Consider the following 16711-nt stretch of genomic DNA (forward strand, 5'->3'; position numbering starts at 1 on the left):
TGATGATGATCACAGTGCTTCTGCGATTCGGGCCATCAGGGGGGTGGGAGGTAACCTGAGTCAATGTCTTCCTGGCATTCCTGTGCCCAGCTGAGTAGTCAGCACTGTGACTCAATCACCGCCTATAGAGAGTTCTGAGGCCAAGATGACCTTAACCCATATCATAAGCACAGCAACATTAGGACTCTTGACAAATAGCCTTCTCAGTCCAATAACACCATCTGTATCACACGCAGGTTTCTGTTCTATTGTGGTAAGACAAAGAAAAATCAGGAGAGCATGCATCTAGGTTTTTGTTAGCATTCTATTTACTTCTGTCAGTGGCTGTACCTTATCTTCAGTCCCTGATGCTGTAATGTAATGCACTCTTTCCTTTGGCCAAACTGTTTTCACCTGGCTTGTTAGGTTCTTTCTGTTAGTACAGTACATCATTATGTGGTTTTCCTTTGCTTTCTCTCCACACCTGAAAATCTCCACTTTGCCACGTGACACAATTACCATAGATAACAGCTTTACTTTTTAATTAGAAGGTTGTAGCTTTAGGACCTGTTCCTTTTTCTGTAATTATTTTTAAAATAATGAATTAATTTAATTGCCAAACAAGGTTCATGCCATCAATTAAATATGTGCCCTATTCTTCAAGTAATATGAAACTATTTTCACAGCACACTTCTTAAAAAGCAAGGGACAACCAGCCTCTATCATAATTTTACTAGACCGTCTGCTTGATTAAACTAATTCATAAGTGAAAGCTGTTTCTTGTTACAATTATTTAAAATAACAGAAGCAGAGGCCATTCCATTCACTGAGGTTTTACCATTTATTCATAATCCATCACGTATTTAAGTCAATTAACAAATTATTAGAAAATGGTTAACACTCCTATGATATACTCTATAGGACATCCACAGTGTACTTTCAGAATACTCTTTGCTAATATTTATTGCTTTATGGCTTTTTTAAAGGTTTGATTGGTTTTGAGAACAGATGGATATATTTCATCAGCTCTATACATAGTTAAATATCCTCTGTGCGGATTTCACACTTGTCAGTTGTTCATGAATGCAGATAATTCAATGTTGCTGATCAAGGCTTCTATGTCATTAATTTTCCATTTGAGAATTATACCAATTAGAGTGCTGTCACAACCAAAGCAGATATTTCCTATGTTATCAGAGAGTTGTATTTTGAGATTTCCTAAGCATATCCATGGTAACATGTCACTTTTGGGAACTCTACTGTAGCTTGAAAAAAAGCAGTATTTTAAATCTTTTGTTTTTATTGTGAGACAAAAGGAAATTTTCCACTTTCGAACATTTGGGTACAGACAGAAGGTAGAGGCAGGCTGAAAACTCTTCCCTGAAAGAGAAATTAAATTTGACAAACCAATCCCCCTGCAATTTCGACCAGAATAATTGTCAAGAATTCTCATTATCTCGATTTTCAAAACCACAGCTCTCGCCATCTCCCTCTCTTGGACTTCGGTCTCCTGCTCTGCAGTACTTCAACTTTGTAGATGTATAATGATGGGGAAAAAAAGATTTGTAAGGAGGTTATTTTTTTCACAGCTCAATTGTGAAGAAAATATAAGTTGAAATAGTATTACACTTCACTGGCAGAATATAAGCTATCCACCTAGAGATGTTCTGTTTAAAGGATAAAAAGATAGGAACAAAGGTTTATGAAAAAGCTTGGATAATGAAATATTTATTAAATATATTAAGCTGTCTCTGTTCTATGTCCTCACTTAGACTCAATTACACTTACCCAAATGAGGAACTAAGGAGTTTAATGTTACTTCTGCCTAGTGATATAAATTCATGCAGTCTTAACGGTAGTAATTCAATTCAAACTACAGGATGGAACAAACCAAGTTTTCAGCATTCTGCTTTAAATAAAACAAAAGCAAGAATTCAAATGCCAAATATTGAACATGTAACACATTGTAACATAACACTGGCCACAGACCTCCTCAGTCCTTGCCAAAATATTGTATGTCCTCTGTATCCTATTTTTCCAGTGACAGAAGAAGATTAATTAAGATTCTTATCATTTTAAATAGAAGGAAAAATGAGGTATTACCTACTCTTGTTAACAACATATCATTTTGGAGAAGTATTTCTATTGCACCAACAAAAATACGTGGTACATAATATACATATTAAAGTAATGTTACAGAACACGTACATAAATTGTTGGTACAAAAATACAAGTAGAAAGCTTCTTGATATTTCTGCCTTAGGAAATGCAACATTTGAATAAAATTTGCATCCTGAATTATAGTTAATTTTATTCCTGAGTAACCAGAAAAAATCTGCCAACAACAGGAAAAGAAGTGAAAACTCTTCACACTAAAAATGACTATCGAGAGGTCACAGCCTCTTCGGAAACAGCAGGAAGTGAGCATCTGAAGCTGTTGAATTACAGGTCCACTTCATATCGGAAGATGCAAAAAAAGAAACAGAAGTCTCAACACAACAAAGACTGTGGCGAAGAAAAGCGATTTTGAGCTGACAATACTTAATTACCCCATTGAATTGTACACTTTGAACTGAAACAGCGAGCTGAGCTTAACGCATAGAGAACAGCTAATCAATATCTTTAACTTAAAGATAAAGGTCTGATGGCAGCCGAATCTTTTCCACTTGCTGCTGTAAAAAAAAGGAAATGCGTGCTTGACCCACATAAGGAACACTTTCTCTTTCACACATCTAAAGCAAAAGCTAAGTGAACGAAAAGCAATTAAAAAAATGCCCAAAGCAGCACACAACACAAGGGAGACATAGTGTCAGGGAATAGGAAGTTCAGAAACTGAAATTGCCCTTAAGACAAAAGAAAAGGCACAGTTCAAAACTACTGCCACCCGGTGGACATGGGTGAGCATGAGGACATCGGAATCACACCTTCAGGGGTCATTTGATTTGAATGCTTTGGTTGGAACTAGGTTTTCAACCAGTTGGTGGTTGATACTATACATTGACATCTCTCTCAACAGCTGCTCACAAACTGTACTGCATATACGGCAGAGTCATATACTGTATACCTCTAGACCCGCAAGTCTTCAAACTCATCGCGGTCTCGGAGAGACAAATCCCACCACCGCACTGAAAATTTTATGCTCATCAGAACTGAATGGCATCTGTCTGCCTCTTGTCTCCCACCAGCGCCGAAAACCTTGGCATACCACTAACTAGTGCCAGTCCTCAGGCACTGCACAGTCACTGAGCCACAGCTTGACAAGGCAAATCAATAGTGAGTGAGGCTACAGGCTGCCCCTGGATAATCAGAGGCAACAAAAGGTCCTGAGAAAATTAAAAAGGCTGCTTAAACTAACCACGACTATAGTACGAAGCGACAGAATGCAGAAGCAGATACCGATACAGCTCAGACAGATCCCTGGGTAAGAAGATGAACACTGACAATTAGCATCAGGCATGCAGGATGGAAATCACCTGCCTCATATTCTGCAGACTCTACTATGATCAAAAAGGTGGTACCTTTTAAACGCAGATAGAACAGAAGTGTCAGTAGCATCACTCGGGCAGGTGACGGTGCCTCGTCCTTTAATCACAGCCCTCCTTTCATTTTAAATATGTTTCCCTTAGGTGCTGTCCACTGGAGCTTCCTTTTCCCTCTCTCTGTGCAGCTCAGTTTCAATGGCTGTCTAGCAAGCTGGCATTCCTCTTCCTTTTGGTCCTATCTGGAGCATGCTCAGTATACATCAGTGCCTTGTTAGATTATTTTCTGAGGCTCCTGAAGCAAGCCCATTGGTAGGGGGATTCTTTGTTTAACTGATTTATTTCACCACGCTTACACACATCAGTGGGCTTATTAAAAAGGATCCACAGAAACCCCCCGCACACTGGATGCTGTGCCCGGATTAAAACAGCTGTGATAACACAAAAGCCCCACTAGATGGGGGTCTTGAATAACATTCAAACCAGCAGTCACACCAAAGACTAATTATCACCTAAATGGAATGCTCACGGTGGTGATGCAGCAGGTAAAGGCGACTAACTAAGGTGTCAAAGACATCAGAGCACGTTTATGCAAAATATAGTAAAGTTGGTATATTGTCTGACTGCCTGCTAGTTTTTTTTGTTTACCACCGATTTTTCAAAATCACACCTTGTGCAAATCTCCTAGAAACAATACCTCTTCACATATGCTAAAATAACCTTTATTTTTCAGAATACCTATCTTGCATTAAAAAATCCCATGGTACAGTACATCCTCCACACAATGAAAAACTGGAAGAATCAAAGAGTTTAGGACATATTTTAAAAACTTTATGCCATTGTAATTCCTGTCAATGGGCTATCACTGTATCAACGCTGTCTTTCTGCTGCAGGACGTCTGCTATCTAGACTCAGATGTCTCAGAAGGTTTTCAGATTCAGATATATGCAGATGCCTAAGGGAGACGGTATCTCAACTTGTCAATCCTGAACATGTTTTACACATCAAGAGAGAATTCACAGATCAGATTAAGATAAAATGACAAACACAAACTCAAATTCAGGATGAAGGACTGTATCACCATGAAGAATCCATTGCAAATGGTTATCTATCACAGCAAACACTGCTGCAGACAGAGCGTAGATGAGGAATCATCCAAGTCTGATCCAGGAATAAAGAACAAATTCAGAAATATCCTTGGGCTGAAACATTGCAGTATTCTGAGCATATGTGCTTTACAAAACACCATTTCAGTAAATAACTAGTACAGCACTGAGAGGAATCCCCTTAGGTTCTCAGTGAAGTTTCCATACCATGGGGTTAAAACTGACCATTACATTGTTTTCTGCTGCTTTTTGAACTCTCTATTTTAATTCTTAGTCAAAACTACCAAAATAATTAACACAGAAAAACAACAGAGCTGCCTTAAAAACATGTCTTTCTCTGCTTAAATGTCAAAAATATTTTTCTCCAAAAGGCAAGATTTCTGGGAGATCCAATTAGTCAGTGCTAATCTAAATCATGTGTCTAAATCACCCCACAGAAATCACCCCAGTTCTTGCAAGGAACCTCTTTCCAAAATAAAATACAAAGGCTTTCTCATACTGTACCTCTGAGGTAAAAACCCCAGACATGCTCTTGAAAAATGACAAATACAAAACACACTGAAGCGATAGAAATCAGGTATTTAGTCGATGTCAGAGACTATTAAATGCAATTAAAATGTGTTGGAGGGTAACTGTTTGATTCATGTTTTCAAGAGGTTACAGTGTTAGAATCCATCCCCCAGGCTTACAAAGAAAACTGAGGGCAGTGTAGAGAGAGCTGTTTTAAACAGAAAACAGAAGACATAGTTTTACGTTACAGAGGTTTACAAAGAAGGTTAACCTTGATTGCAACAAAGCCTTCACCACAGGCAAGTAATTGTCAGCCTTGCTAACTCAATTTACAGAATACAGATTAATGAAAGTTATATAAAATGCGGGGATGGGGTCTGAATCATGCTCGTTCAACAGCTGGGAACCCGTCAGTCCGGGGGCTGGTGCTGTTCAGCCTTGGTAATTTGCAGTTTATCTTCAAGGGAACATGGATAGCGATGAGAATATGTGTGCAATTGGTTGGAAAATGAAGCAAAGCACAGTGAAACAGGAAAAAAAAAGACCAACTTTCATTTTATCCATCTGGTCAGAGGGTGAAGTGTGCCTCAGACACGTGCCTGGATAGCTCTTTTTAGTTTTTAGAGCTGGTAAATTGCGAAGACGTAAGCGTTAGTGGCCAGTTTTTCCCAGTTTTATAATACAGTCATGGAGAGATTAAAAGCTAAATTATAACCTTTTTACCACCTGAGCCTGAAGAGAAGGTATTAAGGTTCCTCAATTGTTTCGTTTCTGAAAGGCTTGTCTGCTTATTATCACTGTAGCTGGCAGTAGTTAAGCCACCTTGGTTTCCTAATTAACACAGCAGTACATTTCTGTTAAAAGCTATACGAACCTGTGTCTTTCTGATTCATACACTAAATGGGATCTGAGGCAGATTAATAGCTTTGCAGGTGGTCTGAGGTCAAGACCATCCTCAGCATCAGATTGAGTGCTTGAGAAAAATTGAAAAGGGGAGGTGTTGGTCTAAACACGACTCACAGTAAAATGTTAAATATCATTCTCTCTCACTGTCTGCCATGACTGCAATCCTTCTAAGTTAATTTCAGCAAACAAGACCAGTAACCATGGAGACTCTACCCTCTGTCTCTACTTAATAAAAGTAGGAAAATGAGATGACACCTTTAATGCTTATTACTTTTATAATGCTGGGAAGATTTCAAGAAGGTTAAAAAACACCTTTCTGCATATATGAAGAAACATCACACTTGACTTGACTAACACTCTGACTTCCTATAAACAAATGCATTAAAATATTAGGAATGATAAAGAAAGGTCAGACAGGGATCACAAGAAGTTTTTAACAGTTCATCAAATGTCTGACAGCTCAGCAAGGAGCCACACATTTCTATGGAAAATCCTGTGGCTTGTGGTGCAGTACCAGCCGAGAATAGTGACTTGATTTGGAACTGGGAGAGAATAACTCTCTGCCCTGGCAGAGTCCATTTGCACTTTTCTTTTAGAGAACAGGAGGGATACGATTTGCTAGGAAGTCAAAAACAAAATAATAATAATAATCTTACAAAGGTTACAAAGTCCATAATTTAACATTAAACGTCATGTTTGAATCCTGAAAATGAAAAAGAATGCATTTTATTTAGCCCCTTTCTGTCATCTGATTAACCTTTACAATATTCTGTATTTTATAATGCATTTATAGTGTATACAGAATTTCCTTTCCTGAGCTGTTATCCCCTTGCTTTGTCCCCAGTAGTGCTGACTGCCTCTGTCTTGATTTTGACCTGCACTGGTAGTTTACTGCCTTGCTGTACTTACTCTAAACAGCAGCAAGGTGTTACTGTGTTTAAACTGGACTCACAATACTATTTTGTTCCAGTTCAAAAGAGGTAATTCAGGAAGCCAGAAAAGAGGACTGTAAATTGACTGTTCGTTCCTGGTATGCATATCTCCATGCATACCGCCATGGAGAAAAGTATGCATATCGCCAGCAGCCATATCACCCTGCAACTCACAACTGGCAACCCACTGATGCTAAGCAGGTGTGAGCCTGGTCAGTACCTGGATGGTAGACCTCCTGGAAAAAACTAAGGTTGCTGCTGGAAGAGGTGTTAGTGGGGCCAGCAGGGGGCACTCACCCTGTGGTCTGTGTGGGTCCTAATGCCCCAGTATAGTGACGGGGACACTATACTGTAAACAGGCACCGTCCTTCGGATGAGAGGTCCTGACTCGCTGTGGTCATTAAAAATCCCAGGGTGTTTCTCGAAAAGAGTAGGGGTGTAACCCTGGCGTCCTGGCCAAATTTCCCATTGGCCCTTACCAATCATGGCATCCCAATAATCCCCATCTATGAATTGGCTTCATCACTCTGTCTCCTCCCCACTGATAGCTGATGTGTGGTGAACGTTCCGGCGCACTATGGCTGCCGTTGCATCATCCAGGTGGATGCTGCACATTGGTGGTGGAGGGGAGTTCCCATTACCTGTAAAGCGCTTTGAGTGGAGTGTCCAGAAAAGCGCTATATAAGTGTAAGCAGTTATTATTAATATTATTATTATCTCATTGTATTGCTTTAATAGTATTAGCTCAAACTTCATCATTCAGCTTAGAATTCCACACTTGTCTAATTCACTTCATAACAATGTACTTGCAATGCCCAGGTATAACCATGACTGTAACTTCGGGTGGACTGCCAGTGCTTTTGAGGGTTTTGAGTGCTTGCATTGGGTTCCCTTGTAGTCTTCTCTCTAAAAATCCAAGATTTTTAAATATTCAGCTCTTTTAGCCAGTGTTGATCATTCCCTTGGGTCCAGCAATGTACTTGCTAGCTCTTACATATTGAATAGCAAATTTCTGTTTAATAAAACTTACTGTCTCACTCCAGTAACTACCAATTGTGAGTCAGTGAGCTAACAACTACAAGGCTTTACTATAATTTTACAGCTTCAGTGTGGTTTATTTACCTCCAAGGCAGCTTAGCAGACAACAATAACACAAGCCTCACCTGCACTATCATAGACTCTTCAAGGCACTAGCACTCCGGGGTTTGTCAGCTTAACTCTTTTTTTTGCAAACATTGCTTGTGCAAGCAATTTTTAACTGCTGCAACAGGGTGAGGAAACCTTTTATTAAGATGAAGGAATTTACTAAAGAAAAGTAAGGCTAACCTATCCTCACCAACATCTGTTTTTTCTAAATCTAACAATACATTTCCATGGTTCCTTCTCCATCAGAGGCAGTCTCACTTATTAGTGATATCCCTTAGGATTTCTGAATTGCTGACTAAGCATTATGTTATTTACCATGACTTTTCAGGACATTTGTCTCAAGTGGAAATATACACATCATTGTCCATTTGACTTGCAGAAAACAAATATACATTTACAGTAATACAAACTGAAAATCAAGTATTTAATTAACATTTATTAAAGACTTGTGTTCTGTGGGTTTTGTGTTGTTTCACAAATCAACATCTATGTTTTTTCTTTAGTTATGTGATTTTAACATCATTAGCTGTAATTACACACTTCCACTTTGTTAATTGTTAATTGTTTTAACTTAAAATAGCTTTAATTCACCATTCATCTGTATATAAATCAATAAGTTCAAATAATATTGAAAGCTTAAAATCTCAGAGTTGAGAGCCTGGATGCTATTTATGGGAGTGGATATGATTTCAGTTTACACTGAAATAATGCTCAACATCCCTAAAAGCACTGCTGGAAGATTATAGTATTCTCCAATTTAAGCCTTAGTGGAGCTCAGAAAGGCAGTATTTATGGCACTCTGAAAGTCTGATCTTTTTTTCCTTTGAAAATCTAGGTTTAATCTAAGTACACAGCCAGGATAATTTGAATTATTTTGCTTTTGCTTATCCAGTCAAAAATGTTTGTTTGTCCAGTGAATTCCTCCCTTTCCTGGCAAAACATTTAAGTCTCTTCACTGTGTCCTTGGTGTTCAATTTAAAAGAAATGTAATGCATCTTAAGCCAAGTACTGTTTAATGCAAGTTTCAGAAATCAAAGACTTGATTGAACAGAGAAACGCAGCTTTAAAAGAAAAACCACCTATTTCTGCCAAATGTAGCACAATAAATTTGCCATCCGTGCCTTTAATTTTTAAAAACACAGTATTCTTTTTTTATTACGGTTTCTAATTATACAAAGGGATTCTGTTAACTGGCACAGCAAGAAAAGTCAGATGCCTTCCTGTGTAAAGAAAAAATACACTGTGCTAATTAATACAGCACCCATTTCTGCTACTTTGCTGTACTATACATCTCTCAATGTTATATGTAAAAATAGGATGCGAATGAGTCGATAATAAGTCCATGATGAAAGATGTCAATATCAGTTCTCACTGATCTCACTTATCTCTTTTGCAGACTTATTATTTTTGTGGTTTGTTTATGCTTTTCCTACCATTCCTATACCCATTATTAATTAGGATGTACTGTAGAATAATGATCCCCCATAATGGTGTATTTGTCTCACAGTGTAGTACTAATTTAGCACAATTTCTACAATCTGTGGCAGTAAATAGTCTTATTGCAACATTAATGATAAAGAGACCTTCCTAAAAATAATAAAAGCTCTACTACAAAGAGGTAATGTCAAAACATTTATGTAGCAATTCCTCTGTACAAAGAAGGGAGTTAGAAAATGTATGTTTAGGCTCCATAACCTAGTTTTGTGAAGATGTGAAGAGGCCACATACTTAGAAATGAAATGAAGTGACCCAGGTATTATCAACAGTTCATTATAATAAAGACTGTGATAAAATGGCTTAAGGAAGCACATTTCTTTGTATGATTTTTATCTGTAATGACAGGGTCATGACTTAAAACAAGCTGAAGGGAATGTTAAATACTGCATAACCCCAGCAGCAGGAAAAACTATCTGCCATTCTCCTGTTAAAATACATGAAAAGCCTTGCTTCGATCAGTCTCAGGATTTTTAACATTTGCTTGTTAAAAGTAAGAGTACAGTAACAAGTTTTCCTCTTGCTTTTGAGTCTCAGCCGGACCTAGGATCTCTGTGTTCAGTCTCATGGGTACCACACTACACATGAGACACTGCTCTAGGGATAGTCCAAAGGTGAACAACTAGACTAATTCCCAGTCTGAAGGGAACACCACACTGAGACAGTGAATCCTTGTAGCTTAGTTTCCCAGAGAAACTACAAGCATTTCAAAGTGGTATTCAAATAAAATCATTTGACTTTGACTTGACTATGAACTTTTACCACTGTCTAAAACTGAAGCTGTTTTATTTTTCCTCATTTGCAGGTCAGTCCACAAGGGTGTGTACAATATTTTTGAAGAAAAACAGTATAAAACGATTTCAGGCATAACAACAATTTCACTACTAAAACTATCTTTGGAGGGAATGCCAAATGATTAGGTTGAATATTTTTGGTAGAAATAGCTGTTGGGATGTTTGATAATGGATGCAGCTTTTTGGTTGTTGATATTGATCATTCATGTGAAAAGTCACCACAATGGATGTATTGAGAAAAAAAAGATGTATGAATACTTTGGTGCGTTCTTCATCACTGTTTCATTCTCATTTTTCACCTAGAAAGTTAAACCTGCTCCCTTTCTTCACAATACCCACAGAGTACATTAATTACACTAGTGAAAACAGATGATGAAATATTAGGTTCTGAACTCACCTTCTTTCAATGCTTTTGAACCATTTATTATTAAATGACTGAAATTAGAAACTGAACTACAAGCATACCACGAGTGCTGAACCTTGTACCCAACACTGAGGAAGACAGAAGAGGAAAAATCAAATCAGAAGTATTTGATTGCATATTCCACACACTTCCAAAGGTCCCATAAACTAAATATTACAAGACTAAAATTATGAATTCCGTCTGAATATAGGAGGTACGAAGACAATATATAATAATACACTGCACAACCACAGTATCAGATAATAATATTTCCATAAAGAAACAACCTGTCTAAAGATGAAAGAAAGTTGAAGCAAACCAGGTTAGAAACTGATCAAAAATGAAGCATGATTGTTGGTGATCCTGCCTCTGATGAGTTGTTGAAGGCAAAAGCAGACCTGGCTAATGTGTCAATTGAGATAGCCTCAAAACCTTACACATACAGTAGTGAGCAGTAAAGAAAAACAATTAACAGGAAGCACAATTCAGGTCATGTGTAGATACCAAACCTCTACACATACCTCAGGCAGAGCTGTGTTTACTGGTTTTGAATGACTGGTCTCTACACACATCTGTGAAAATCTAATAGAATCAATTCTGTAATGTACTGCAGATGTATGTGCTGTTGGAGATGGACCGGCATGATGTTAAGGATACTGTCTCATTTTTTATAAAAAGTAACATTACTGTATATACTGTATATGTTACTATAAAATCATTCTTCTTCCCTATAACGTATTAAGTGATAGCTTAAAATCATTCTTCATTCTGACATCCACCCTCTACTCACAGTGAATGGTTGTCTGCATGCCCAAATTCATTTGTATTCATTCAGGAATACAGATTCAGGTGTCTTAAAATGCCAACATGGTACTGGTAGCTCATGAATGATGGATAAAGAGAAAAATGCTCAGTTTTTCCACACGGCAGCAATGCAACTGAACATTTACCATGGTACAGTAGCAGCATCTAGCTCAATAATTTGCGATTACACAGTATTTTACCACTTGGGTTCTGGGCTAGAATCAAGCTCATCTCATTTTAAAGGATCGCTGACTGGGCCACATCACATGACAGGGAATGTTTCAGTTTTACTTAAAGAAGCTGCAGTGAGGATCATATTGGAGCTGTGTAACTGCAGTACAGAGTGCTATAACAGTGCTTTACTGTAATGAGTGACACAAGCCCAATTTAATAATGAGAAACTGGGGCTCATTTTAGGATTGACTGACACAAAACTGACACAAAAATCAAAATGGAATTAGTATAACCCATCTCATGACTAATATTTTATTTTCTTGTACCAATCTGAACATACTGTATAACTAGATGGACAGTAATAAAGAGTCTTTCAAGGTAAAATGTAATTTACTCCTTTGATGAAGAGCAAGGTCTTTTCACCTTTGAAAAGACAGGTGTGTGCTTACATTTATAAATCTTTTAAAACTGATTCTATTAAAGTCTATTAAACTCTTTGGGAATCTTGACAAGCAAATAAATGTATTTGTTACGTTTAGTGGTGTACTGTATATAAATGTTATAATCAGATATTTAAGCCCTTTATGCAGAAGAAACATTGGGTGTTATTGTATGGATTTTTTATATACAAAGTCTCCATAATTTTAAGAGCATCAGAGAAATTACGGGTAGGTTTTCTGATTGAGCGGAGTGTCCTTTAAGCGTATTTCTTAAATGGACAATGAGCAGAATAAAAAAAAAGCTTTTAAACTTATCAACTCTGTCAACACCTAAATCTATTTTGAATTTTGAAAATCTGCCTGTCACACTAATTGTATGAGGCAGCAATGGATCAGCCGGCTGTTTATTCGGAAGTGCCAGCCCAGAGTTCACACAGAACAGAGACCAGCTCAGCTCCCATGCGCTGTGTTAACAAGGACACTATGGCTCACCCACTGCCCAGAGGAAATGGGCTGAGCTCTAGCACTCATTAAAGGAAATTGCAGAATATCAAAGCTATGAATAGCTTGAGCCCACTGTGTACTGTGGAAAGGTTTCACCCAGATGTAGTTTTGACAGAACCAAATAGTGTAATAGGAGCACTTCAGAAGCCCTCAGGATAACCAGTATGTCCCTTTACTTCCCCTCCATTGGTTGCACAGAACACTAGCAAATCTTGTCTCATTTCAGTCTTCTTCGAAAGTCTCCTTTAAATGTTTCATTCAATTTTCCAAACGTGCTCCACAAATAGCAGCACTAAAATGGAAAAAAGTAGCAAAATGTTCATATTTTCCACAACTACAACAAGGTATAAAATAAATATAAATCTCAATATGCTTTTACCTCTAAAGAGTTTAGACAACATGACTTTCTGTCATTTTCAGAAACTTGGAATCGTTCCTACCCTTGGATATTTTATTAATTAAACTGATTAATAACATGCTGAATGTGGTCCACCTATTCCAGTTTTCCATAGAGATTTGTGAACTCAAAGTAACTGTTGCAGAGCTCAAATGAAATTAAACAAAACACAATACATTTGTTACACATACCGTTACATTCACTGTAGATTTCTCACAAAACATGTAAAAGAAAGAAAACAAACAGACTTTTAAAATGGATTGGCTGTGACTCCGACAAGACACAAGAATTACCGCTACAAAATCTAAAATAAAATAAACCCTAACCAAATACAAACAGACAGAGAGACAGACGGACAAGACCTCTCATTGCAGTGCAGGCCGCACTTGACTGAAAAAGACAGCTGATAAACACAGAACCTGAAGGGTCTGTACCTTTCATGAAAACAAATCTGCGCGCTGGAGATGCAGACGGAATTTCTATTGCTGTGCAGGACAGGCTGTGTTTACTGATTGTCCCTGCGCGGTCTGTCAGGAAGAGGCACAGGGAGAGATGATTTCCTGTAGTGTGCCCTGATGTCCAGGAGAAGCCGAGCTAGTGTTCTCCTACAGGACTGGCTCCCACAGCACCTGACGCCTAGCGGAGACACTAGCGCAAGTCACGGACCTAGCCTGTGCTCTCTCTCTTGCTCTCCCACTCTTTCCTTTTCACAGGCGATGCTGCAAGATTTGTCAAACTAGAAAAAAAACAGACCATTAAACCACCAACTCCCTTATTGCTTTTCTGTAGAGCAAAGATAGCATGTTTTCAAGTCATTACTAAAGACTCTCTTCCTATCTGGAATGAAAGAAAGTCATCAATTAAATTCTGTACCTAAAGTCACAGGTACACCATATCCTGGTGTGATTTGCTGTTATTTATATACATAAACATTTACTGCAGGCAGGTCTGTGGAAGTGATAAAACTGTAACTGTAAGGTGTCCAACCAAAAGATACATCTAAATCTAAGCCACGGCAATAAACCGAGGGCAGCACTTAAATATACTACTACAGTTAACAATAGATCATTCATGCTTCCAGAAAAGAACATGAAACAACTAATCATATGTTATCTGCATCACCTACACCCTATGCATTTCATCTTCATTTTTTACTCAGCAGAAACTGTGTACTGTACAAGTACAGCTATAACAGTGAAGGACGTGATAAAATATTCACAGGGATGTTTCATTTACAGTAGATTTGGATTTTAAAAATGAAAAGGCAACAGATACTATACATGTCTGAGTGTATTGCTGGTGTTGGTGAACAGCAACTTATCTAAGGGGATATTAAATAAAAAATGTCATGAAACAAAAAGGACCAGTTCTGTGTCCCTTATTTTGTAAGGTAAAGCATTAAGAGTTCCTTAATGGCATCGGGGTGAAAGTGCTCAGGACTTCTTTGTCTCTCCTCAAAGGAAAAATAGCTCAATCTATTCATGGGCTTTTCTGTTCACTGCATTTTACGTCCTTAATCACGCACCATTATTCTACTTGAAATGGCACAGAGGGATCCGGTTCGCACACTATGCTGGCCAAGGAACTCTCTGCCCAGTGCCAACACTGACTCAGTCCCAGCCTTCCCACCCATAATGAACTAATTTCACTTCAATCTGTAATATGCAGCCAGATGATCAGAGATGATCGTTTGTCAAGCAATAGCACAGAATGCAATATGAATTCACAAGTCCTTGTTTTATTTTCTTGAATACAAAATGCCTTTTGCTGTTACATGTGTACACACTGCCCATAAAACAGATTTTCTTTAATGAGTCCTTCTATTGTGTGATGAGGCCATGAGACTAATTAGAATGAAACCAAACTACAAGAGCAGAGTGAATTGCTGTTTAAAATGCTTCTTATAGAGGGAGGAAAAACTCTTGTCATGGACAGAGCCAATTCTAAGCTTATTAAATTCTTCAGGAAATGTGCCTACTGCAGTGTTTTTCACAGCACGTTCAAAAGACCATGACAGTGATTTTAAAGTGGTAGTTTATTCACATATGGCAGCATACAACAGGTAAGTTAAAATTGATTTATGCTCCATAAATGTAACTGATCCAAGCAGCAACTGCAGTTACACTGAAGTAACCTAAAATATTAAATTGTTGTGTGATAACAGTCTTAAAATATAACTGAAGTGTATTTTATTATATAAAAATCCAGTAACAAATAACAAAACTAACAAAGACAAAAGCAGGACTTGCTGGAGCAAAGGTTTTTGGATTCTTGGAATTTTTATTCCTGATTTTATTCCTGATTCCTATTAAAACTATCAGGTTCATTTTGTTGAGTCATGATTCAGTGCATTTTCTAGCCGAATAAAAAAAGAATTACTCACGATAAAAGTCTAAACATGGAAAAGAAAATAAGCATTACAGCTCGAACCTGATTCTAGCTATTTTACAGTTGGAACTTCTGTAAAATTTGGATTCTAGATATTTTTTAGATTTCATTTCTTCTTGCCAAATCACAAGAAAACTTCAAAGCTGCTGATAAAGGACATCCATTTCTCAACACAGGTAAGCACAGGTTATATTACGTACTGTAAACCACACAGTCCAGTCATTTTCTCATTCATTTTTGATTCTTTCTTCAGTCATTGTGGAAACACAAAAACTGTGGCCCACTAGTAACCAGTAACATAAAGCTTTACTAATAACTATCCATTCTAATATCCAATTTACCCATAAAAACAAATATACCCCCCAGAGATGTATGCAGTTAGCTTCTACAGATAGCTTAGTTTTCTAGATCTGAAAGTCGCAGCAGCCTCTGTGCATCATTCATTCTTCTCAAGTAGACCCAGCATTGCAACAAAATGAAATACACTGAAGTAAATTATTCCTTTAGCCAGACAAAAAGTCAAATGATTGAAAAATATATGCCATTACCAGCCATTATAAAGTCATCAATAGGATTTGGTTTTACATGGAGAAATTGAAATAGTTGCCTCATCTGCAAGCAAAGCTACAAACACCTGTGGCACTCTGCCACTCAGTTTTACTGGTCTGTTACAGTGATGCTTTATGATGCTTTGATGTTTTATATTCAAAGTATACTGTGCAGGTCCTAGTTCCGTATTGTCTTTTTCATGTTAGGTTCGTCCTACAGCAATCCAACAAGCTTAGCTCAGTGTAGAAATGCTTATGTACGTGTAACCAACAACTGTAATCCCCTTGGACTACACGTTTGTTCTACCCCTGCTTTGATACCATTCACAGAATGCATTCCAGGATTCAGAGAAAGTTAAGCATGCCCCAGGGATCGCTCTTCTGAATGTTTAAACGGGTATCGGCTTCTGTCAGGTTGTTGAGGCGATGGTTTAGTCGAAGAATTGCACAACCAGCAGAAAGAGAGAAAAGGGAGAAATGTATGACGAAATACCCAAGCAGGACATCCCTAAACCCCTCCCACATATGCATTGCCTAATGAAAACTGGACCAGAAGCTACAGAATGATACTGGAAGGGATTTATTGAATAGCTAAACTGTTCTCCTTAGATTTCCAGTATACAGATGACATACCTGTAGGACCCCCCATCTCATATTGCATTGTGGGAGGTAGTCTTATTCCCATTGCTTTCAGAACAAAATGGTTC

The 16711-nt window shown here is 37.8% G+C and overlaps 1 protein-coding gene across 2 annotated transcripts in view; it reads right to left on the minus strand.

Annotated features, from left to right (window-relative positions):
* Nucleotides 1–16711, minus strand: part of prkcz (protein kinase C, zeta) — a 164684-nt gene that overhangs the window by 69905 nt on the left and 78068 nt on the right. The window contains exon 1 of one of the 2 annotated variants that reach the window (XM_088937915.1): nt 3498–3593. The exons of the other annotated variant lie outside the window; for it this stretch is intronic. Within the exon in view, the coding sequence (XP_088794041.1) occupies nt 3498–3534 (37 nt within the window). The 5' untranslated portion in view covers nt 3535–3593. Of the gene's footprint in view, nt 1–3497; nt 3594–16711 lie in introns of those variants that run through there. 2 annotated transcript variants of the gene reach the window in all.

The sequence above is a fragment of the Atractosteus spatula genome, chromosome 20 (genome assembly GCF_055471065.1).
Source record: "Atractosteus spatula isolate fAtrSpa1 chromosome 20, fAtrSpa1.hap1, whole genome shotgun sequence".
In the NCBI taxonomy this organism is placed as follows: Eukaryota; Metazoa; Chordata; class Actinopteri; order Semionotiformes; family Lepisosteidae; genus Atractosteus; species Atractosteus spatula.